The sequence below is a fragment of the Cicer arietinum genome, chromosome 5 (assembly GCF_000331145.2).
Source record: "Cicer arietinum cultivar CDC Frontier isolate Library 1 chromosome 5, Cicar.CDCFrontier_v2.0, whole genome shotgun sequence".
Classification (NCBI taxonomy): domain Eukaryota; kingdom Viridiplantae; phylum Streptophyta; class Magnoliopsida; order Fabales; family Fabaceae; genus Cicer; species Cicer arietinum.
Window position 1 is genome coordinate 66,064,793 of NC_021164.2, and position 23,990 is coordinate 66,088,782.

At 30.8% G+C, this 23,990-nt stretch overlaps 2 protein-coding genes across 2 annotated transcripts; both read left to right on the forward strand.

Annotated features, from left to right (window-relative positions):
• Window positions 1–3,335: 3,335 nt before the first annotated feature.
• Window positions 3,336–10,627, forward strand: LOC101510164 (protein PECTIC ARABINOGALACTAN SYNTHESIS-RELATED). Its single transcript, XM_004502331.4, has 11 exons — window positions 3,336–3,815; window positions 4,052–4,102; window positions 4,194–4,284; window positions 4,771–4,847; window positions 5,508–5,596; window positions 7,314–7,433; window positions 8,683–8,799; window positions 8,880–9,023; window positions 9,114–9,237; window positions 9,345–9,536; window positions 9,833–10,627. The coding sequence occupies exons 1-11, from the start codon at window positions 3,525–3,527 to the stop codon at window positions 10,190–10,192; spliced, it is 1,656 nt and encodes a 551-aa protein (XP_004502388.1). The 5' UTR covers window positions 3,336–3,524; the 3' UTR covers window positions 10,193–10,627.
• A 1,585-nt stretch (window positions 10,628–12,212) lies between these two features.
• On the forward strand, window positions 12,213–17,896 carry LOC101510487 (uncharacterized). Its single transcript, XM_004502332.4, has 14 exons — window positions 12,213–12,539; window positions 13,268–13,427; window positions 13,540–13,797; window positions 13,995–14,169; window positions 14,676–14,737; window positions 14,846–15,009; window positions 15,136–15,233; window positions 15,795–15,853; window positions 15,954–16,088; window positions 16,180–16,427; window positions 16,527–16,686; window positions 16,940–17,015; window positions 17,138–17,188; window positions 17,470–17,896. The coding sequence occupies exons 1-14, from the start codon at window positions 12,490–12,492 to the stop codon at window positions 17,712–17,714; spliced, it is 1,941 nt and encodes a 646-aa protein (XP_004502389.1). The 5' UTR covers window positions 12,213–12,489; the 3' UTR covers window positions 17,715–17,896.
• The last annotated feature ends 6,094 nt before the right edge of the window (window positions 17,897–23,990 follow it).

Here is a 23,990-nt window from a genome sequence, read left to right on the forward strand (position 1 = left end):
ATATATATAAATGAATGAGTGTGAGTATATCCCGAAAAAATTAAAACTCCTTCGTTATCATGTCTACTTTGTTCTCTAGCTATATACATACTAGTATATTATCTTAAATTTTATCTTTATCAAAAAACTCAAAAGGAAATAATGTAAGTCTAATATTCAATAGTTTTTATCCTAATCATACATGTTCATAGTTTGACCCATTCAAAAAATTGTCTAACCCAAATTAACGTTTTTAAATGTATTTTTTGAAAAAACTTGCAAACATAATTTTACTTTAAAACAGTTTTTTGTGATAAAAAAAATTCTTATTAATATTTATATATTTATTCTTCTAATGTTGTAAATTTATAATATGAAATTTGTTTTAATTGTATAATCAGAAAGTACTCTTCAATGTATGTTGACTAAAAAAATAGATATTTCGTAATATAATATAAATACTATGTTTATATTAACTTTTTATATAATAATAATAACTACAAATAAAATTTCAATGGCAAATAAATTAAATAAACAATGAAAACAAATTACTATTATAAGGCATAATCAAAAACACTTTTATAAACTTATCAAAGTAACAAATTATTGCATATGTTTCAGATTAAATTAAATAACAATAAAAATACATAAATCATAATCTAGTGCAAAAATTTGCTTGTATGTGGGACCGAAGTAATCTTATAGATAAAAAAATATTAATATATACGAAACATTTGAAGTTAATATAAATAAAATTAATATATAAATTTTTTATTAAATTTTTTTTAGATAAATTGAGTTGTGGATAAAAATTCATCAAATAACAATGTTACGAAGGACTAAAGTAATATTATAGATAAAAAAAATATTAATATATACAAAATATTTGAAGTGAATATAAAAATTTAGATAAATTGAGTTGTTGATAAAAATTTATCAAATAACAATATTATGATTTATTTTATAGAAGGTGAATCAACTGCTTGTTAACTGAATCAACTTTCATAAATAAATTAATATATGGTTGATTTATGAATGTATACCTAATCACATCATATTTATACCGACAATAGAACAAATTGAGTTTCAACATTTGAATTTTTTTTTTTATGAATCTAAAACATATACATATATATAGTATGTTGAAATAAATTGAATTAAAAACAATATGTGAAAATAAAATAAAACCTTTCAATTCTTAAAAAGTTAATTGTTTCAAATATGTTAAAAAAATTATTCACTGTTGCCAAATTTTTATATACTTCATAAAAAATATTAAAGAAATATGATTTAAAAAGTTAACTCAAATATTAAAAAAGTATATTTTAGTAAAAAACATCAAAGAAATATTATCTCTATAAATATACTCTTGTGTTATGTTAGACTTTTCAAATAACTTAAAGGTGATTGTCATACTAAAAAGGAAAAGTATTAACAGTATTTAAATTTATTTTACTAAATTATATTTATTTAATATTTAAGTATTCATTATTGTAATAAACTCATCGTAAGTATAATGACTCCATAACTTTTATAAAATAATAACTAAAGTTATATATATAGTTTTTATTTGAGAGCAAATTTAAAAACACTTTATAAAAAATAAAATGACATTTACTATATATATATAACTAATAATAATATAGATTGAAGGTAATAATTTCTTTTAATAAAATGTTAAAAATCAATTGAAACAAATTAAAATCCACATGTGAAATTACAACATAATTTAACCAACAATAAAAACCTTTAAAAAAATTATGATTTTTTCAATATTGGTGATAGTGTATGAATATTTAATTCCCCGTTTGAATTTTAAAACATCCTCTTTCAAGATATCTCTTTGGTCAACTTGTCTGAAGATTAAAAATGTGTGAAACAATAGAAGAAACATTTTGCAGACTTGGTTATTCCTTTAGTACTTGGGGTTGTTGTTTCGATTCAAGTTTTAAATATGACATAAGTGTATTATATTGATGAAATTTGAGTGTGAAACACAAATCTAAACAAAAAATGTAAGATGAAATAAAATGATATTATTGGTTGTTATCTCATCGTCCACCAAGAAGAAGATGTCTCATATGAGACTTGCAATTGGATGCTCACTCTCCTAAGTAATGCAAACCTATGAAGTTGGTTGGGTATTATAGTTTCCATTATCATATTGTATACTAAAAATAAGTTAGTATTTGAAGGCATCCAACCAGTTGTATTTTTTACTATTATTGTTAATTCCTCCCAACTCCAAGCCTCGTAGAATGCATTTAGCGGTGTCACTTTTCTCCTCCTTTAATCCTGTTGATAAGGTGACGGTGATACCATTATCCTCGATATTGACTGTGTTAATGAATCTAAGGAAGACAATATATGGTGGATCGATTCGAAATCATTAAGGTATTTTTAAATATGGCTTATACGGTAATGCAAATATATCTAATGTATTACATGATGAAATTCAAACCCTGTTGGTTGGTATCAAACTCTTTTGGTATGCATGTTTAATTTTCTTTAGGTGTTTTTCATACTTTATTCACTTACGGCGAAAGAAACACCAGCGTTTTTGTCATTAAATCAATGATGTATAACTCATTCGATACTATTTTGCTAAAAATTATGATATATCAATCTAGTGCATCCGTTGACTAAAGAGAATGTTCTTGTCAAACTAAGTGTCAATAGTCTAGATTCCTTTGTTACGATTCACGAAACATTGCCAAGTATTTCCTTAACTTTGTTAGCTTATGTTCATGTCTTATGAATGTCATTTTTTGAGGATATTTTTTCTTATATAAGCAAATGTTACTGGTTAGTACGAAGAAGTTTGATATAGAAGGTATAGGGTTCGATCTATGATTCTAACAATTTATCAACCCCTAACTTACCACTTGACACTTGGCTACACCTTTAAAGACTTATTTTCGATGATATAATTAATCTTATTGCTTTTAAGCAAATTATAGAATTGTCGATTTTAATAGGTGGACCAACATAACCGATAACTTAAAAATTAATCAAAACTTATAATTCACAAACACTCCTTTTAAATATAAGTTAATAATTTTTTTTAATAGTTGAGACGGTGAGTTGATTTATATTGATTTAAAGAATTGAGTTTTAAATAATATATCTATTTTATTTTATTTTTATGAAATTAACATAGTTGAAACAACTTAAAAATTAAGAGAAGTTATTACGTATAATTAAAATTTCGACTATGGTAGATTTTTAAAATATCATTTTAGTAAAATTGACATTCCTATTGTATATAAAAAAGGAGTGTTGGATTGACCACTATGCCCTTAGATTAATGAGTACGTAATCTGATGATCATTGATTAGAATGGATTGTGGTTGCTAGTTGTGGGAAAGAATATAATAAGTTTCACAATCAGGTGGATCTGAACTCACATGGGACTTCCCCCACAAAAAAGAAGAAGAAAGCGTTGCTTTCCTCTCTGTTAGGTAGTTACTTCTCACTAAACTGAATCATAATCATATATTCATTATAGATATTACACAGATAAACAGAAAGAGTGCTCCATCTCGATGGCGGAGCTCCGTCACTCCTCCTCACTCGGTACCCGAGCCACTTCTTCTCCGATGAAGCGCGATGCCGTCGCCGATTCTTCTCCTCTCATTCCCGAAGACGACCTCCCCGACGATCGCCACTCTCCTAAAGACCGCGACCGTCCTCTCTGCTCGCATTTTCACCACCTTTGCTCCTTCTTCACCGACGACCCTAGGGTTCATCTTCACAACTCCAGGATCTCTATATTCTTCGCTTTACTTCTACTTCTTGTTGCCTTGCTCTCCTTATTCACAATTCTCAACAAATTGGTTTGTTCCCTCTCCATTCGTTCATTTCTCGGCGTGGAAATCAATAATAGTTTCAATTAACTTGTTTGTTATTTTGATTCGGTACTAATAAATTAATATTCAGCTAAACCTTTTCTTAACTTTAGTAATAATTAGTAGCTGCACTAATTTTTGCATTGAATTTTCGTCACTTATTTATTACTTTTTTTCTTTTCTTTTAAGTTCTGATAATTGATTTCGCTTTCATTCTTTTGTAGAATTCCCCTTACTTGTGTAAAAAAGATGGGATCGTTCTTCATTGCCCACATGTAAGTTACCGATATGATAATTGTTTTTGGTTGTTCAATGGTGTTTGTTTCCCATTCACATTTCACACAGCATTTGTGGTGTTTTTTGTAGGTCAAAGAATCAGCATCTCTTTGGGAAAATCCTTACTCGTCCACAACATCGTGGAAGCCATGTGCTGAGCGCAGGGATGGTGCCTTATCAGGTTTCCCTTGGGTTTTCCAATCCCCTAATTTGTTTCTGCAATTACCAGCTCACAGGCATAGCAAGCCATCCCAAAAGGGCGCTATTAAGCAAACTAATAAGAATTAAAAACATATTCCTCACCTAGTATTTATGACAATTTAACATAAGTATAATTATAGATATTTGAAACAATCCCTGACAATATTTTTTTAATTATCACTGCAAAGCAATTCTCATTAATGAAGTAAATGGACCCTTCAACCTTGATTTATCACTCTCTTCTTTCCTTAACCCCCTCCAATGGTCTCCACAGATTGATCTTTGATGCGGTCCTTTAGATTGAATTTTGTATGTCTATATTCTATAACGGGGTATTCAATTTTTTTTCAGTGTAATATTCCCTAATCATCTCATGTATGTTAGTGTGTACATGTTCATATTAGTGCTATAGGTTGTTTTTAATTCTAATGCTATTGGTGACAGTGTTTTTTGTACTTCCATGTAGAACTTCCTCATGAAAATAAAACAAATGGATATATATTCATTCACGCTGAAGGCGGTCTTAATCAGCAAAGAATTGCGGTATGAGTAGTTCTTTCAATTGCGATATACTCTAGTTTAGACTGTTTTGCAATTTCTTGGTTGCTCATTTTCTATTGCATTGCCATAATTACCTGGTGACGGGTACACTTTAGTTGGATAATTTTTATTCCTTCTGTCGATTATGTGGAACTCTATGTGATTTGAACCAAATGATATGATTGAGAAGGAACATAATGAATAATTTAAGGACAATAATATTTTGCATACTTGTTCAATACTTCTATTTCATGATGCTTTTTTAGATAGAATCAATTGAGTGAACTATTTGACCATAGGAAGTCAAGATTTGATGCCCCAGTTATATTTCCAAAGAGCCTCTGCATTTTTATTGGGTTTGAAGTGCCATCACAAAACAGTGCTGTTTCCAATTTGATATATACTAGCAATACCACTAGAATTATTATTTAAAATTGAGTTTTCACTGTGGTTCCATTCTGCATTTGATTCATGATGTTGATTTTATTGTGGTTTACATAGAAATGGGCTATATGAAATGACACTTTGCATTTATAGAATCATAATTATATAATATAGTAATAATACTTATCTATGAAATGACACTTCGCAATTTTTTTGTATAATCATTACATGAGTATTTATCTATTGATGATTTACTTTTCCCCGTATATCAAAATGCAGATATGCAATGCAGTTGCTGTGGCAAAAATAATGAATGCCACCCTTATTTTGCCTGTATTGAAACAGGACCAGATTTGGAAAGACCAAACGTGAGATCTCTTCTCCAAAAAATTTCTCCTGTTGTTTTGATTAGTTAAATCGTTGCCACCATTTTGCTAAGTATTCATTTGACATATCACATCATAAATATCATATCTTTTGTACCCAAAAATCTCAATAGTTTTTGAATTTCTACTCACTCTTTCTAAAGCTTTTATCACTCCACTACTACTTTTCTCCTTTCTCACTAGTAGATTTTCTTTCCTGGAACATTTCAATGACAGACCACCTTGCTGACTATTGTTAGAATAGAAGGATATAATGGACGGCAGTGAAATTAGTTAGGTTAGTTTGTTGAGGAGAATTATTTAAATAAGTAGAGGAGAGGTAGTAGAAGAAAATTGAGTCACATTTAGATGGATTAGTCTGGAAAAACAGAACAGTGGCTTAGTTGTAGAAGGGGCAACCTTTAGAGGACATATTGATCACAAATTGGTTTGACCTGCTTCTTCTCTTGTGGGAAGGAAATGGAGAATATGGGATCGTTCATGAAAGGAGGGTTATTAGCGATCATGGATTACACACTAAGTCACGGTGATCAAGCATTATTGAGATGGAGATGCAGGGACCCGGTTGTGACAAAAGAAGGGTGGAGGCGCCACCCTGAGGTCAAGGAGTGTACTGAAGGGACAGGGAAATAGCCACACATTGGGTAGGGGGTGGTGAAGAAACAGATGCAATGTTTGTGAGGCAAAAAGTGTGGAATCACGACCTTCTCCCGAGATAGCCTTGCTGCAGCAACAGGAAAAGAATTCAGAAAGAGACAATGGGAGAGTGAAGCTACCAGGAATCCTTTTCTTGTGCAAAGAAGACCAAATTTCCTGATCTTGACAGTAGCATTTTGTTTGAATGGGTCACTGGACCCAAAAGATTTCTTAAAGGTGCATCAAATAAAGCCTTTGGAGGAGCTGTGGGAAGAACCAGAGTTATAGATTGAATTAGAGCACGTCCCAATGACAGAGGGCAGGAAAGTGGGCAGAGCCATGATGCCCATGTATGACAAAGATAAGTCTCACTACCATGGATGTTTTGGGTCTGGAGAGACAGGAAAGTGCGGAATCGGCATTCTAAAAAATGAGTCTTATTCTTGACCTAATGGGTCACGCTCATGTTTAATTTGGGTACATGATCAAGGAGATGGGACATTGCAAATCTGCCAACTGCAGTGAAATGTTTGAACTAATGAGCCTAGCCCAAACCTATAGGTAAACAGACTGCAATTGTTAATTGTAGATGGTGCCTAATCCTTACTCTCTTTTTTCCTAAAGCATATCGGTGCAGTGGCTGTGCTGCTTTAGTATCGTTGAATATCTATCAATAAGAATCAGGTCCCGGTATCAGGTTTCTGGTAGCAAACACGAGGGGAGATTTTAACCAAATGGGAGCTGCTGGATCACCTTTTGTTTGTGGATAGAAGTATTAAATAAAAGGGAGTTAAAGTAGTTTGGATTAGGTTGATTAGTTAGTTAAGGAGACTCAATCAATTGCATATATAGGGAGAAATAGTAGTAGAGGATTGAGATTTGATTAATTTGGAAAAATCAGAACAATGGCTCAATTGTAGCAGGGGAAACACTTATGGGAGGGAATTCTCTTTGTTTTATTTGCTCTTCAGTTTTTCAATAAAAACATTATTATTATTTTTCTCTATTCCAATTGTGGTTTGTGGGTTCCTAACAACAATGATGATGCATTTCATAATTACAGGAAATTTGAGGACATTTTTGACGTGGATCACTTCATTGACTACCTAAAGGATGACGTCCGTATTGTCCGTGATATCCCAGAATGGTTTACTGATAAAACAGAGTTATTTTCTAGTATAAGGTTTGATAGATTCTTGTCCCTTTGAATAGAGTCTGTAGAAAATATAAATCCCAATTTGCTGTAAGAGATGGATAACTATATTCCTTTATACACACACAGGGGATGAGAGGACTTCTTTTGTATGAAAGTAAGATAATTAAATCTTGGCCTTATAAATATATATGGATGATCAAGATTGAAAGTTTTTCAATGGTCACGTGACTACTTAAAAAGTCACATGATTTTATGTTCTAATCTTGAACTTTCATGGTTAGATCTAATGGCCAAGATTTATTCCTCTACTCTCACATAAAGATGACCCCCCTGCCTTGGTATGTCTCCACCTACTACTATAATAGTAAATTGTCATAGCTACTCTATTTTATAACCCCTTGTACATTTAAGTTTCATCAGTCCAACCTTTCAATTAAAAGTTTTTACTGAGTTTTATGGAATTTAAACAATGTTTGATATTTTATCAAATAACTTTAATTGAATCTATAATGTACTTTTTATTATAATTTGAAAAAATGTTGACTATACAATAACATAACTATATATGTCCTATTTATCTAAATTTTTGTGTTAATTGATGAAATACTATATTCAACGGTTGGATTGATAAAATTTAACGTGCACAAAAAGTTGTTAAATAGAGTAACTGCGACAAAAGTTACTTCTAAACTAAGTTGATCTCCATATATATTTAAATATTTATAATTGAGGGATTGATTAGTATGTCCAAAGCCAGTATCATGCTGGTTTGCTGTTTCATTCATGGAATGAGGTGTGGTTGATGTGTTGCATTTTGCTATCAAATGGCATTATAATTATGATTTTGTAGTTTGATCCCCGTGCCTTTTATTTGAGGCTGCTGAACACTCAAATCCCTAGTTGCTATGCCTATGAGAGATGGGTTCGTCTGTCGAAACCAGTTTTTATGTTGGTTTTGTATTTCATCCGTGGATTTATTAACACGAGATTTTGGTTTAAGTGCTGGTTGTTTAGACCAAGTAGCTTGACTATTATGAATTTGAATTACCTGTTAACTGAATATCCTGTATTGATGATGATTTTGGGGGGGCCAGGGGTTGTTGTGAATTGACACAACACACAAACTGAATCTCTTTTGTATATGTCTTTTACATTTGACTTTTTATGTTACTCTTAGCTTTGGCAAATTGTTGCCACTGTTGCCAACATTTTCTGATAATTGTTCAATATTGATGCCATTGCTTGACTAACAAAGCAAGAATGTGTTGTCTTTCAGACGGACTGTAAAGAACATTCCAAAATATGCACCTGCACAATTTTACATCGACAATGTTCTGCCCCGCATCAAGGAGAAGAAGATTATGGCTCTGAAACCTTTTGTTGATAGGCTAGGGTAGGCCAAGGATGACACAAATGCTAGACTCCATTTTTTATGTAGTTGATGTTGTCATGATGTCCCTGTTCTTGTTTCAGATACGACAATGTTCCTCCAGAAATCAACAAGTTGAGATGTAGGGTCAATTATCACGCTCTGAAATTTCTTCCTGATATAGAGCAGATGGCTGATTTACTAGCATCAAGAATGAGAAACCGGACAGGCAGTTCAAATCCTTATATGTATGTGACGACATTCATGATCCATGATTTGTAGCTGAATTTGGTAGCAGTTTTTTATTGTCAGTGATTTAATAGTTTTACTGTAAACAGGGCACTGCATCTTAGATTTGAAAAAGGAATGGTGGGCCTATCTTTTTGTGATTTTGTGGGGACAAGAGAGGAGAAAGCTAAAATGGCCGAGTATAGAAAAAAGGAGTGGCCTCGACGGTATAAGGTGCCATACTACTATTTTTTTTTATTATACATAAAAATGAGCACTAGGAACCTTTCAATTTCATTGTAGCATTTTGGTCACACACACCATCTTTGTTGAAAATGCAGAATGGTTCCCACTTGTGGCAATTAGCTCTGCAGAAGCGAAAGGAAGGACGATGCCCTCTAGAGCCTGGAGAAGTGGCTGTTATTCTTCGGGCTATGGGCTATACGAAGGAAACTCAAATTTATGTAGCTTCTGGACAAGTTTATGGTGGACAGAACCGGATGGCACCCCTAAGGAATATGTACCCTAATCTCGTAAGACCTGTCCTCTTCCATCTGAATTATAAAAAACGAGCATGGTGCTATCTTGAAGGTCTTAATGATTAGAATCTTTATAGTTTGCTCTTGTTTTCTTTATGAAAATCAAATTCATTATGTAGTGAATTTAATGATGTCATGGCATGAGATTTTCTCTGGTCACTAAAAGCTATCAAGATATTACAATGATCTCATGCTCTGTGTTTTATTTTTAATTTAGTCATCAATAACTAAACATATGAATCCGCCCGATTTTTTGCAATATGATGAATGTTCTTCACTTTTGGTAACAGGTTACGAAGGAGGAGTTGGCAACTAAAGAGGAGTTGGATGGTTTCAGAAAGCATGTGACGAGTCTTGCTGCTCTTGATTTCTTGGTGTGCTTGAAATCAGATGTATTTGTGATGACCCATGGAGGCAACTTTGCTAAGCTGATTATTGGGGCCCGCAGATACATGGGTCACCGGTTAAAATCAATTAAGCCCGACAAAGGACTAATGTCCAAGTCTTTTGGGGATCCGTACATGGGTTGGGCTCCTTTTGTAGAAGATGTTATTGTTACTCACCAGACACGGACGGGATTGCCGGAAGAGACTTTCCCTAACTACGACCTTTGGGAGAACCCTCTGACTCCTTGCATGTGTAAAGCCTAATCACAGCTATTTTTATAGATACATTACACTGGGACTTTTGCATTTCCAAGAACTATGCCATCTAAGTTATGAGTTTCAAATATCTCCATGGCAAAAGTGAAAACCTTGGGCTGCGGTTAATTCATGCTGAGGTGGGAGGGACAGTAAATAGAAATTTGGAGCAGAGGTAATGGCTTGCAGGAAATGAGGTTCATCTTAAAGAATAGATTTCCTACTATTGAGTGTTCTCTTTAATGAGACTCCTGGCGTTTTTTCCCCCCTTCTTTTCATCTAACATGTAGCAATACCTCACGTCCACTTTTCTTCCTCTTGAAAAGAAACTGATAATTTTTTGTAGCGAGAGAAAATTGCAAATCATTGATGAATTAAATGTTGTTGTTCGAAATATGATTTATGAAAGAGCTCATAGCCGTAAAATGTGAGAGCTTTGCCCAATGTTTTTTTTTTAATAATCACAACATTAATATTGAACATGAAAGGAAACTCAAAATCTATTACAATAGAACGTTCAACAATCGTACACTTTGAAGACAAAAAAGAAGACTAATCCATCGATTAGCAAAGGCAGTTTTTGTTTCTACCATAAATACTACTGAAGCAAGACCAAGATACCCTTTTGATGTTATCTACTACATCCTCCAAATTTGTCACATTTCCTTCGAACAAAACCTCCAAATTTGCGATCCTCTCTTAATGAGAGACTTTAATTCCGTTCTTTCTTTTTATCAAAACATTAAACAAGAAATTATTGACCATTCTACTTCCGCAAACCACATGATGCCAATAAAGCTAATTGAAAATATACCTCCAAACACTTTTTGTCAATTTGCACTAAAAGACTAAATGATTATGAGTTTCAATGCAATAATAAATAATTAAAGTTAGAGTTTATTTTCTCTCCCGATAAATATTTGCATGATCACAGCCTCAAACAAAAACTATTTTGATGCATAAAAAAAAACCATTTAATTGTTTTAAAGTACATATTATTTTTTTTGACAAAAAATACATATTATTTAACTTTTTTTTTAAAAAACTTTTTTCTTGTGTGTAAGTATTGTATCCAGAGTGTTGTCACCATACAAGACTTTCTCATGCTTTTAATGTTTATCATTTGCATTAAGCTACTTCAGAATTAGATGAGTAACATTATTTACAAACCCAATTTATTTGCATTTCCTTTGGGTTATCAGGTTGAATGGGTCACCCGAACTTGTAAACAATGCTCCTTTAAACTATTAATTTCGTTGATCTAATTATAAAAAATTATTATTTTTATATATTTTAAAACTCAAAGTTGTTTGTTTCCGGCGATATATTTATGATTTTTTATCTACGAATTCAACTCATTTAAAAAAAAAATGATTTTTAAAATTTTTGTTAATGTATAAATTAAGATTTTTATGTGTTGATGTAGAAGTGTTTCAATTATATTCAAGTGTTAATATTTTAAATTATATTCTTTTTGTTTTTATATACAAGACTATCTTATAAAAATAATTTTTTCCTTTATATAAGACTCTTTTCAAATTAAAAAAAAATTTAATTAATTTTTCACAAAATAATGTCTAATTGAGTGTAAGACCGGTGATTGGATCTTACGCATAAAGACATTGATAATAGACCCTTATTGCAAGTGTTGAAATTGATATAATTATATCTTATTTTAGAATTTTAAAAAAAATTCTACTAATCCAATCAAATCAATCCGCTTATCACCGAATTAAGTTGTTTTGGATCTGTAAAAAGAAGATATAAATTTTTTATTCAATTTAAATCAGTAAAATTTAATTTTGTCGGATAACAAATTCGACCAAAATTAACACAATTTGACCCTTAGTTTATAGTATAGGTTTGTTCTTTATTTATCTAGGGGGGCATGCCGTGTCCTATTGAAATTTATTTACGTGCGATAATGTGAATCAAATAAGACCACACATGTGCAACTATCCTCATCCAATTCAAAATTTATATTGGATTAATTTGATTAAGAATGTTCATGTTAATTTTAAAATGGAATTTTTACTATTTTTAAATTCAAAATCGAACTTCAAATCTAAAGCGTAGGATTTTGATTTGAACGATTTAGATGTAACTAACTTCATTGCAATCACATACTGCTGCAGCCAATCTGGAATACTCGCGACTGAAGCTTGACGGTGAAAGGCTCTCTATCTTATCGAAAAATAAATAGATATTTGAATAGCATAAGTAATAATCAATTAACTAAAGTAGCGTATAATTAATTATGATGATTATTACTTAACTGCGTTGGACTTGTTTGTGCAAAAGCAATAATGAAGTGTTTCCTCATCTCTCTCTGCATTCTCCTCTGTTTTCAACAAGGGTATGTATTTTTTCTCTTTCCTTTTTATTGTTTACTTCATTGCGTTAATTATATAATTTCCTTATTATGGTTGATAAACAAAACAAACTTTCCATTGCTTGCTTTAGCTGTTGATCATTTCTGCTTAATTGCACAATTCAATCCTAAACGCATCAACTTTCTTCAAACCCTGATCTCATCTCATTCATTTCTTGCTTTTAAAGTTTTACTATAGTACTATTGCAATCTATAGAAACAACTACTACTTTTAGAAGTCAAACATTCCAATTCTAGTTTTTTGTCGATTTAAAGACATGGTATTTTTTAATTCAAAAAAGGTCAAAGGGTATTTCTGTCATTGATGAGGGATGTAATGCTACTAATGTTGAACATAGATCACAAGGTGGAAGTCACAATAGACCTTTTTGTTTCCCTGATCATCAATATCTTGGTAAAAAAAACCTATTTGATGCAATAGTAGTAGTAGTATGGACAGAGAGATAGAAATTCAGTGTAGGTTCCCCCATTCATATTGATTATCTTTTATTTATTATTATTATTATTATAATAATGCATCAATTTTGTGCAGGCTAATTGCATTTTGCAGACACTATTTAACGATAACTATATTAAATTGAATCCTAATTTGTTCAATCATAATCAATGGGACCTTGTTATGTCATTATACATGAGGTATTAGACAGATGAGTAGAGTCTATCTTTAACATAATTTATCTGTGTTATTACAGTGTGAAGTCTAAAAATGTATCTGATAGTGACCTACAGCTAGCTAGCATCCCACCAAGAGGTTGGAATTCTTATGATTCTTTTAGCTGGACAATTTCTGAACAAGAATTCTTACAAAGTGCTGAAATAGTTTCTCAGCGTCTCCATGATCATGGATACGAGGTATGGATTCTCCAAGGAACCATAGCTTATGTTATGGGTGAGATTGAATATGTTAAGTATCCCTTTCATCAGATATAGACATTGATATCTTCTTTCCTTCATACACTTGTAGTATGTGGTGGTGGATTATCTCTGGTATAGAAGGAAAGTCGAGGGCGCTTATCATGATTCTCTTGGATTCGATGTGATTGATGAATGGGGAAGGATGATTCCTGACCCAGGAAGATGGCCTTCTTCACAAGATGGCAAAGGGTTCAGTGAAGTAGCTAATGGAGTGCATAGCATGGGTTTAAAGTTTGGGATTCATGTTATGAGAGGGATAAGCACACAAGCTGTCAATGCAAACACGCCTATCCTAGATACAGCAACGGTATTGCTTTGTACATCTTCTATGACTTGAATATCATTTCTTTCTTGCTTCTATTTTAAAGGAAAAAAACGGTTGTACTTGTATTATGTCCTATCTAATACTACATTTTTATCTAAAATTAAAAGATTACCAGCAAGATATGATGATATTGTTTTACCTTAACACCATCCTTGATTTCCTCCCCTTCGATTTCTTAGGGAGGTGCATATCAAGAATCTGGTCGAGTGTGGCGTGCAAAAGACATAGCGATCCGTGAAAGGGCTTGTGCATGGATGCCTCATGGTTTCATGAGTGTAGATATAAAGTTGGGTGCTGGCAAAGCCTTTTTGAGGTCCCTTTATGAGCAGTATGCTGCATGGGGTGTTGATTTTGGTACTTGGACTTCTATTTTATAATCTTTGTCATGGATGACAACCATGATGATTTTATACAGTTTATTTGCATCATCAGCTTCACCAAGTTTGGATATGTGAAGCATTTATGCCTTTTTTGGTACATTATTTGTATTGTTTGTTTCATCAAGATTATTGTTAATACATCATTGATAGAAGTGGTATTTTAGTGGTCTCACTCATAAGCCACAAACATTTACTAACTTTTTCATATCAAATAACCAAAAATTCTACTTCAAACTGATTATAAAATTCATATAGTCAACTTCTTCGGGCCACACTTCTAGTAGACTACAAAGCATGTTTTCATCCATTCCAGAAAAGATTGACATTTGTTTATGTTTTTGAGTCAGGGCCTTAGGGGTTAGGGAGTTCATAGAAGCAACATAGCAACAGAAACTACTGTATGGACTCTAAACTATATAGAAAGCAGTTGTGCCGTTCTTTGGCAATAATTCTGATAGATTTTTTCTATTTTCCTTGAAGTGAAACATGACTGTGTATTTGGCGATGACTTGGATTTGAATGAAATAAGCTATGTATCAGAGGTATCCTGCAGTTCTACATCTTCCCCATCTTTCTCTTACAAACACTGACACTAGTAATATTATGTGCCACATTCATCAGCAAACTAACCATATGACATGTCATTGCAGGTTCTTCGGGAGCTTGATCGCGCCATTGTCTATTCTTTGTCTCCCGGAACCAGTGTGACACCAGCCATGGCCAAGGATGTCAGTGGATTGGTCAACTTGTATCGTATAACAGGAGATGACTGGGATACGTGGGGGGATGTCAAAGCTCATTTTGATGTGTCGAGGTGGTTAAATTACTATATTTTACTTTGAAATATTTGTATCTATGTTTCAATTATGTGGATTCTCAATCTGTGATCTGTTGTTCCATCATCCTTTCATGCCAATTAGTTCATTTAATTTTGAATCAGGGATTTTGCAACTGCTAATATGATAGGAGCAAAAAGTTTAATGGGGAACTCATGGCCAGATTTGGACATGCTACCATTTGGATGGCTAACTGATCCTGGTAATAAGGCCATGTTGCTGCTTTTTCTCATTCCTGTATGAATATCATGATCTTTATTATTTTAGTCAGTTCGTGATCAGCAATGTACTTACATTCACAATTGCTTCACTTATTGACTATTCATTTCTGTGTTTTCTATCTTAGACCTTTTGATTTATTATTTTACATGAAGAATTTTTTAATTAGGAGGAATGCTAGCGAAACACTCTCTAACACACACTTTCTAACCCACTCTCTTTGATTGGTTAAAATTCATTTAGGTCTCACTAAATCATGTGGGTCCCATATGAATTTGGTGGGACCCATGTGGATTTTAACCAATCAAAGTGAGTGTGTTGTTAGCATTATTTTTTTAATTAGATACAAGAAACTTCTAGCATTTGGAGCATTATCTGCAGATATATTCGTTCTATGAACATGAGGACTTTGTTGCTAAACTGTTTGTTTAGAAAACTAAAAAATGCTTACAATCTTATATCCTAGAAATTGCTACAAGCTGTTTGAATTAGACTCATGGGAGTATGAATCATGACACTTCATTTTCACCTTTTCCTTTTAAAGGTTCAAATGAAGGTCCACATAGGTATAGTAACCTCCACCTAGAAGAGAAGAAGACACAGGTTTTAGTAAAAGCATAACTGAGTTGCTTTCCCTTATATTCATTTGTAAATATGTGTACATGCATTATCAAAAGTAACTGAGTGAATGTATTCTACACAGATGACCCTGTGGGCAATGGCAAAGTCTCCCCTTATGTATGGCGGAGATGTAAGGAAGATTGATCCCACAACATATGATCTTATCACAAATCCTATCATTCTGGAGATTAATTCTTTTAGCACAAATAATATGGAGGCATGTGAACCATCTAATTTTTTTTAGGAGAAAGGGGGATAATAATATAATATGTTTGGCAATTTAATATATGCATTTGTGGAATTAGCAGTTTCCTTATATCTCAAGCCTCAATAGCGAAGATCAGGATTCTGGAAGGCAAATGAGAAGAAGCTACAGAGAAATAAAAACATCATACACACATTCATTAAGCCTCACTAGCTGCACCGAGTCAAATGCAAATGGTTGGACTAGTGAAAGTCTTAACCAAAATCTTGAAAGAATCTGTTGGAAAAGGAATTTCGGATACAAGCATCTTGCCCCCCTCTGTTTGCACAAGAGAGAACTGAACTTTATATCGTAATCATGCTTTGTCGCTCTGTTCAATTTGTCTAACTTTAATTTGATTATTTATGTTCTTGTTAACAATAAAAAAAAATTGTATTGATGTTGATGCAGAGATGAAGAGAATGTATATCAAGATTATCATCAAGGGAAATATCATTTAGTTGCAGTTGACAGAATAAAATTTTGCTTGGACGCTTCTCCAAAACGAAAGCTTACTTCAAAAGAGTTCGAGAGAGGTACATTTTCTCCCTGCAGGTGGGATTCAAATCAGGTACGTGTGTCGTTCCGTATTTAATTCGTGTAATGGTGAGATCTCTTGTAATCATTTAGCTAGTGTATAATTTTGAAGTTTCTTTTTTGGGATATATTCAAAGATCATCATCTTGTTTGTGCATCACTATTTTTATCCCTATCTAGATACCATACACATTAGCCAAATTTTGTTCTTGAAATAACCTTCTGATTTTGCCAATTTTTATATCTGTATAGTCTATTGAAAGTTGATCTATGCAAGTCTTTAACAGATGTGGCAGTTGAATCTTAATGGGACCCTAGTAAATAGCTATTCTGGCTTATGTGCAACAGTAAAGCCTGTCAAAGGTGAAATTTGCAAATATTTACCACTCTATGGAAATATTGCCCTTATACAATTTGTTGAGTTTATCTTGGTTTGTCCTTTAGTGTCTATTCATAATAATAATGCTAGCTGGTCATTTATGCAGCTACAATTAATTCTGCTGGTTTTCGCTCTTGGGTTGCAACAGGAAGAACAGGTCAGTTAACAAAAACATCAGATAAAATCTTGAGAGTTCTCTTGATTTTTCTCCAACTTCACCCAAACATCAAAGCATTTAATTAATCATTGACATTTATGCACTTTAATAAAATATGAATTGTATAATCGATTAATGGCCAACCTTACAGAAAACAACTATCACAGTGCAAACTATACTTTAGGTATTTATGACGGGAGATATTTAAAATGAACAAGCATGCCGCAACAGAGAATTCTTTGTTATTCTTTTCTAACTTCCTGACATGTATCTGAATGTAGGAGAAATCTATGTGGCTTTCTTCAACCTAAGTGATCAGAAGGCGGTTATATCGGCGCAAACATCAGACATAGCTAAGGTATTTCTTGGAAGAGACTTAAGTGCTTGTAAAGGCAGTGAAGTGTGGAGTGGAAGTGACATTGAAATAACACAGGGGACGTTATCAGCTGAAGTGGAAATGCATGGAACTGCACTATTTGTTCTTAACTGCCACTTAGTTTGGTCCCCCCAAAAAAGTAGTATGTAACATTTAAAATGCACTTAATCCAAGTCAAATTGGACGAAGTTGCACACGGAAATATTTATAAACAAAAAAGTATTACAAAAATCCTATCTTTTGACTTTATTAATTAAAACTGTGGCCTAAAACAAACTCTTGATAAAAAAAATAGAGTTATTTTAATGTTAATAATAATATTTTATGATAAATATGTTGTTTACCTAATAATTTTTCTTTATTAACTTTTAGTCTCTAATTTGAAAAGTTTTCTTAAAAAATATTTTTATAAAATCAAAATAGAGATTAAAAGTGAATAATCTTTTAGAAATTAAACTTGAAAAGTCGTAATATTATGGAGATTAAAAATTAATTTTTTTTTTAATTAAGTATGTCGATTATTCTTTTTATATTTGTGGTGTCTTTTAGTTGAGTTTAAATTTGTTATTTTAATTTTATTTATTTATTTATTTTTAAATATACTTTAAAATTGTATTTTTTTTTTGGGGAAACTTAAAGCTCCAACTTTTAGTTGAATCTAAATTTGTTATTTTTAACTTTTTTATTTTATTTTAATTTAGACTTAAATATACTTTAATTTTTTTTTTTAAAAACTTAAAGTTCCTGCTTTACCAACTTGGCTGCTGGAGCTTTAAGCCAACTTTGGTACAATGTAAACCAAGAAAGTAACAACATACAAAAGTGTAGTATTCTAATTTTATTCCGTTAATTAAAAAATAATTTAAAAAAATAAATTATTTTTTATTTAATTTTGTATTCATCTATGAAAGTTTTATATTATTTTAATTTCTTGAAAATGTAAAATGTAAAAAAAAAAATCCAAAAATATTCTATCACTCTGGTTATCAATGTTTTTTTTTCACAATGATAAATATTATTATAAATTTATCAATTTAATGGTATTTTATAAGTTGAATTACGACATTTAATGATCTTTATTTATAACAAAGGTAAAACTGCAAAAATGATAAAATAAAAAAGACAATACAAAAATAATTGGGTCTTACTTACCTCAGTCCAAGCCTATTAAAAAATAATAATTTACAATTCATAAAGAAAATAAAGGGCGCAAGAAACGGGAGTCCAAGCCTATTAGAGCCAAACTATTTTCTCTCTTTTTTTCTTACTGTTTTTTATCCATTTTTGGCCAAACAAGGGAACACATTTTTGCAGTCTAGCAACTTGTCTACCAACCTTACATGTTCTTCATCTTTCAAGAAACTTAACCTAATTTTTTAGCATAAATAGGGGTAACAAAAAGAAAGATAGAAAAGAAGAGAGGGAACCTTTCTAGAAACATAAAGAAACAGAGAAAAAATGTAGGGATGTTGAACATCAACCTATTCAAGGAGGAAATAGATAAGGTAAATAGATGAAGAATGAGGTGAGGAATGATTCCCTTTTGCAAAGGATCCTAACAATGTCCTCTTTCTTCTTCTTTCTTGAAAAATAAAACTGAGCATATTTTGTTCAAGTTTCAATCTTTGAGGTTTGTCCTTCTTTCCTTTTCTTCTTTATAACTGTTTATTCATGTTCTTATCAGTTTCAACTTTATGATGTTTTTGTGTTGGTGTTCAGTTTTGTAGTTTTCTGTTTTGAATAAGAAAGGAAAATGGCAGATAAAGGAAACGTAATAGAGAGAAATAGAGTATTGCTGCTAAAAACAATATTTTATTTGATAATGAAACTTACATTTAAATGCACTTGAAAAGATAATGATCCATGGTTATAGGCGAACCACTAGCAACAACAATGAAATAAATAGGAAACCAACTTATATCTATCTAGCATATATGGCACGTTCTCAACAAGTTTCAGCTTTCAAGTTCAGTTTAGTTCAGTTTTGTGTTGGTGTTCTTTCTAAGACTGTTTCACTTTCTTTGTAGACTAACAGAATTTTGATAATTGTATTGGTGTTAAATTTGACAACTTGGTGTTGCATGTTAACTATGAGTATCAAATTCAAAAACAGATATTGTGTTGGTGGGGTGATAACTATGTGAGAAAGAATAGAAAGGAAAATAAGGAGGGATTTAGAGTGGTTGCTTTGCTATTTGCTGCTATTTGTTATTTAATGCCTAAATTAAGGAAGGAAAATAAAGTCTGTGTAGATTGGTATTTGCTTAACCTTTAAGTTGTGTTGAATTGAACCTTCATTTGTAACTGAATTGAACATGCTAATTTATGCTGTTTTTTGTTTGTTAATACCTTATAACTTATCAGATTATTTTTGCATTGTAACTTGTGAGTAATACTTGCTGCCTATTGCATTGTTCCATTGTTCTTTCCTTTCTTACATTGATTCGATAAAAGTTTATAAGTATGACACTTAATTATGATGATTTCGTTTTTTTTACTTCATACTTGAGTTGAAATTTATATATTTATGTTAACATACAAGTATATATGTCATGTGTATATTATTTCTAATTATATTTTAATGTGGTAATCTCTACTCGTACGAGTTTAAGAGTCTGAGTTCACCTACTGAAAATAGTTTACTTAAATTCTCAAGTTTAACAACTTTGAAAGCAGTGACTAATGAGTTCCAAGAAAGGGATGAAGCGTTGTGGCAACTAAAATACAATTTAGTAAAAACCCAAGAACAAATTAAGAGGTATGCATGAAGAACTGAAAAACACAAGATTTTGAAGTTGAAGAGTGAGCATTCTCACTATTCTGAGGAGCTGCAAACACATAAGTAGCCGTATGTAGTTCTCTGGATTAAACAAAAATTTGCCCCAAGATATTATTGGCCCTTTCAAGTGTTAGAAAAGCATGTGAGTGCTAGTAAAGTTAGTGAGTGTGATATACAAACTTAACCTGCCTCTTAGTTATAAAATTTATCTAATACATATGTCTCTAAATTCCGGAAGTTATTGGTAACTACATAGCAGAAAGAAGTTATACTAGTTTAATTGTTCAACAAAATTGACATATGTTTTGTTATCTCGGTCTCCTTGCTTGACTTCACTCTTGAACATATAGTTGCAAATTTGAATTACCAATTATTATATATTTATTTCAAAAAACAATGTATCAAATTATTATCACTTTACAGGAAAGTTTGTATCTACATTTTCATTTGTCAATTTCGGAAACATGGATGTGTGTTAGATATTCAAGATGCACTCCTAAATGATACTTAGTTGTGTCGACAAAAATGGAGTTATAATGTTGTCTCCCAAAAAGAAACTCATGTACTATTGTGTTTTTTATTTGTATTAAAAATAGCTCTCAATGAAATATTATTGAAATTTGGTAGCACATAATAATTTGGCTCTAAGAAGAATAATAGTAATATTTCACTAAGAGCTATTTTTCTTACTATGAGTCAAACATAAGGGTACATTAATTTATTTTAGAGATACCAGATACCAATATAACTCACTTTTTGCTAGCATGACATGTATTATTTAAATGTGCATTCATGATATCAAACATTAATAATGTATCAATGTTCTTACCTGTCAAATATAATTGTAGTCTTGTAAAGTAAAAAAAAACTGGTACTTTTGTTTGTTTGAATTAAATATAATCGGTACTTGAAATATAGATTTTTTTATTGATTATAACTCTTGTTTATTTTAAAATTTTATCAAAGATAAAAGTGAGATTCATATTCGATTTGGAATTAAAATAAGTTAGGGTACTATGGTTAAACTTATGGCCCTTGAAAAAATTGCACCGACATTCCAATATAAGTGGTTAATCAACACTTTTGGGGTTATTATTAAACCACAACTTGTAATCAATTACATCAACAATTAAACCAAGGAGATCGAAACAATAACACGTGTCTGTTTGCAAATTTGGTATGGGATAGGCCACAACCTTTTTAGTGAATAATTTTAGAAACTTTGTATTACTATTCAATTTTGTTGAACAATTAAACTAGTATAAATTCTCTTTACTATATAGTTACCAATTACCAATAGCTCTGATCTTAGAGATATTATGTACTATATGAATTTTAGAATTAGGAGGTAGTTTGAGTTTGCATGTGACGTTCTCATATTTTTTAGTATTGATTTCAATTATTTTCACATACAACATATTTTATTCAACCGCGAGGTTGGTTTCTTAGGTGATTGTTGATGTAGCTGCAGCAGCTACTCTTGGAGTTGCTTCCCCTGCTGCAGGGAAGAAAGAAGAAAAAGTTAAGGAATAGGAAGAAGATGATATGGAATTCTAACATCTTTTGTTTTTTTGGTTGATTGCATTTGCTTGCACCATTGTTAATAGAACTATTAGTCCAAGATACTAAGTCATATATGACCCAATAATCATAAGTATTTTATTGAGATAAATGATTTGATTGCAAATTAATAATATTGCAACAACCACCAAAACCGTCATTCATATAACAATGCACAAATTTATAACAACATTGATTTTTTCTAGCAGTGTTGCCAAAGGTCCGACCGTGTATTTGTTTGTGTTGGTAATACTTTACATTACTTTAAATATTACTAATTAGTTTATTGTTTTTTGTTTACCTGTTATAATTGCGTAAAGGATAGAACTCGAAACTTGAATTAAGGGACACAAACTCATATCATTATTCAACCAATACAATGTTAGTAATTTCAATTCTTTCATGTACAATGTACTTAGGAAAGTATTTATCATGTTCCTAACCTTCATCTAATGTTTTAGATTGTTTTTTACCTCTCTTTTCTTCAATCTATATTTCTTTTAAAATAAATATACTAGATATATAATTTAATACTTAACAAACTAACTAGAAACAAAAATTCTACCGTTAAAAGAGCAATTTACAACAAAATGACAGATCTGAAATTTTATATTAAGAAACTCTACAATAATTTTGCTGTTTTTCGAAAAATAAAAGTTTAGTAAGGGACTCTAAAGTCTTCACATTGATAATGGTGTTCTAACTCACATACTTATAAAATTATTCTTCCACTTATGGATATAAACAACAAATTTGTTATATTTTTGTGATTTAAAATATAAGTAACAGTCAATTAATTATGTCACATTGAATGTTATTTAGCAGCATTTCTAAAAGAGTTATTTGATTACGAGATTTTCTATGATACATTTAATAAATTAAAGAGTTTCAGTACATTGCTTTTTAAATAAAAAGGTTAACGATCATTTTCATGAATCAAAAAAATTATATTTATTGATGATTGTATTTTTAAAAAATATAATTTTATAAGAAAAAAATACTATTTCATTGTTTATAAATATTATACTGATTTTTATATTTTGCCATAAAATATATTTAATACTCATTCATAAAAATTCAGAAGAAAAAATAAATTTTATATCGTGAACATTTTTTATAAATGATATTTAGATATTATGAATTTTTAAATGATAAAAATTAATTTTTTTTATAAATTATTTAACTATTAATTTAAAGGCTAAATGTACTAATGTATATTAAATTACCAAATATACCGTAGAAATTATCATTTTTAATTAAACAATGCTAGTATAAAAGTTCTTGTGTTGCACGAGATATGTTGTTATATATATATATATATATATTTTAATTTATAAAGCATTATCTTTAAATTAAATAATATTATATATTAAGTTACCTCATACAATATTTTTAAATCATTATTATTCGTAAAAAAATAACTCTATATACAACTTGAATAATCAAATTATGAATGGTAAAGAATTAAAATTTCATGTATAGCATAATATTGAGACAAATATGACATAAAATATTTTATCGAATCACAATTGATTTATCATGTCTTAATAAAAGAAAAGATTTATAAACTTAATACAAATAGTTGATGTGCAGAGTGTCTCAAATATCGAATTCTATTCTTATGAATAAAATAATAAACGATTTATATTTTAAAACTAAAAAATAATTTAATGATAATATATGATATATGAAAATAAGTGGTATCATATGTTAGCCACGTGACAACAATATTCAATTAAAAAAACGCTGTGATATATTGATGTTATTTTCCAGATACTAAATTGTATAAACACTCATATATATATATATATATATATTTAATGTGATTATGTATAAAGACATTCGAAAAAATAGTAATGTATAAAATATTTTTATTTATCAAAATATTTTTAAGATCTTGATATAAACTTTTATTATATTCATTGTATAAATAATATTTTACCAAATAAATTAAATATGTTTGTACTGATAAAAGTTTCAGGTATATAAGAAAATGCTATAACACGTAATATTCATAAAAAGAGATATGTAAAAAAAAATTATAAAAGATACAATACAACAATTTGAAATGCATTAATCCTACCACT

Coding starts and splice junctions, on each gene's coding strand:
- LOC101510487 (XM_004502332.4), top strand. CDS start 12,490: ATGAAGTGTTTCCTCATCTCTCTCTGCATTCTCCTCTGTTTTCAACAA. Junction 14,738..14,845: donor AAATAAGCTATGTATCAGAG/GTATCCTGCAGT, acceptor ATGTCATTGCAG/GTTCTTCGGGAGCTTGATCG. Junction 16,687..16,939: donor GCAGGTGGGATTCAAATCAG/GTACGTGTGTCG, acceptor AGTCTTTAACAG/ATGTGGCAGTTGAATCTTAA.
- LOC101510164 (XM_004502331.4), top strand. CDS start 3,525: ATGGCGGAGCTCCGTCACTCCTCCTCACTCGGTACCCGAGCCACTTCT. Junction 8,800..8,879: donor CCTTTTGTTGATAGGCTAGG/GTAGGCCAAGGA, acceptor TTCTTGTTTCAG/ATACGACAATGTTCCTCCAG. Junction 9,238..9,344: donor AGTGGCCTCGACGGTATAAG/GTGCCATACTAC, acceptor TTGAAAATGCAG/AATGGTTCCCACTTGTGGCA.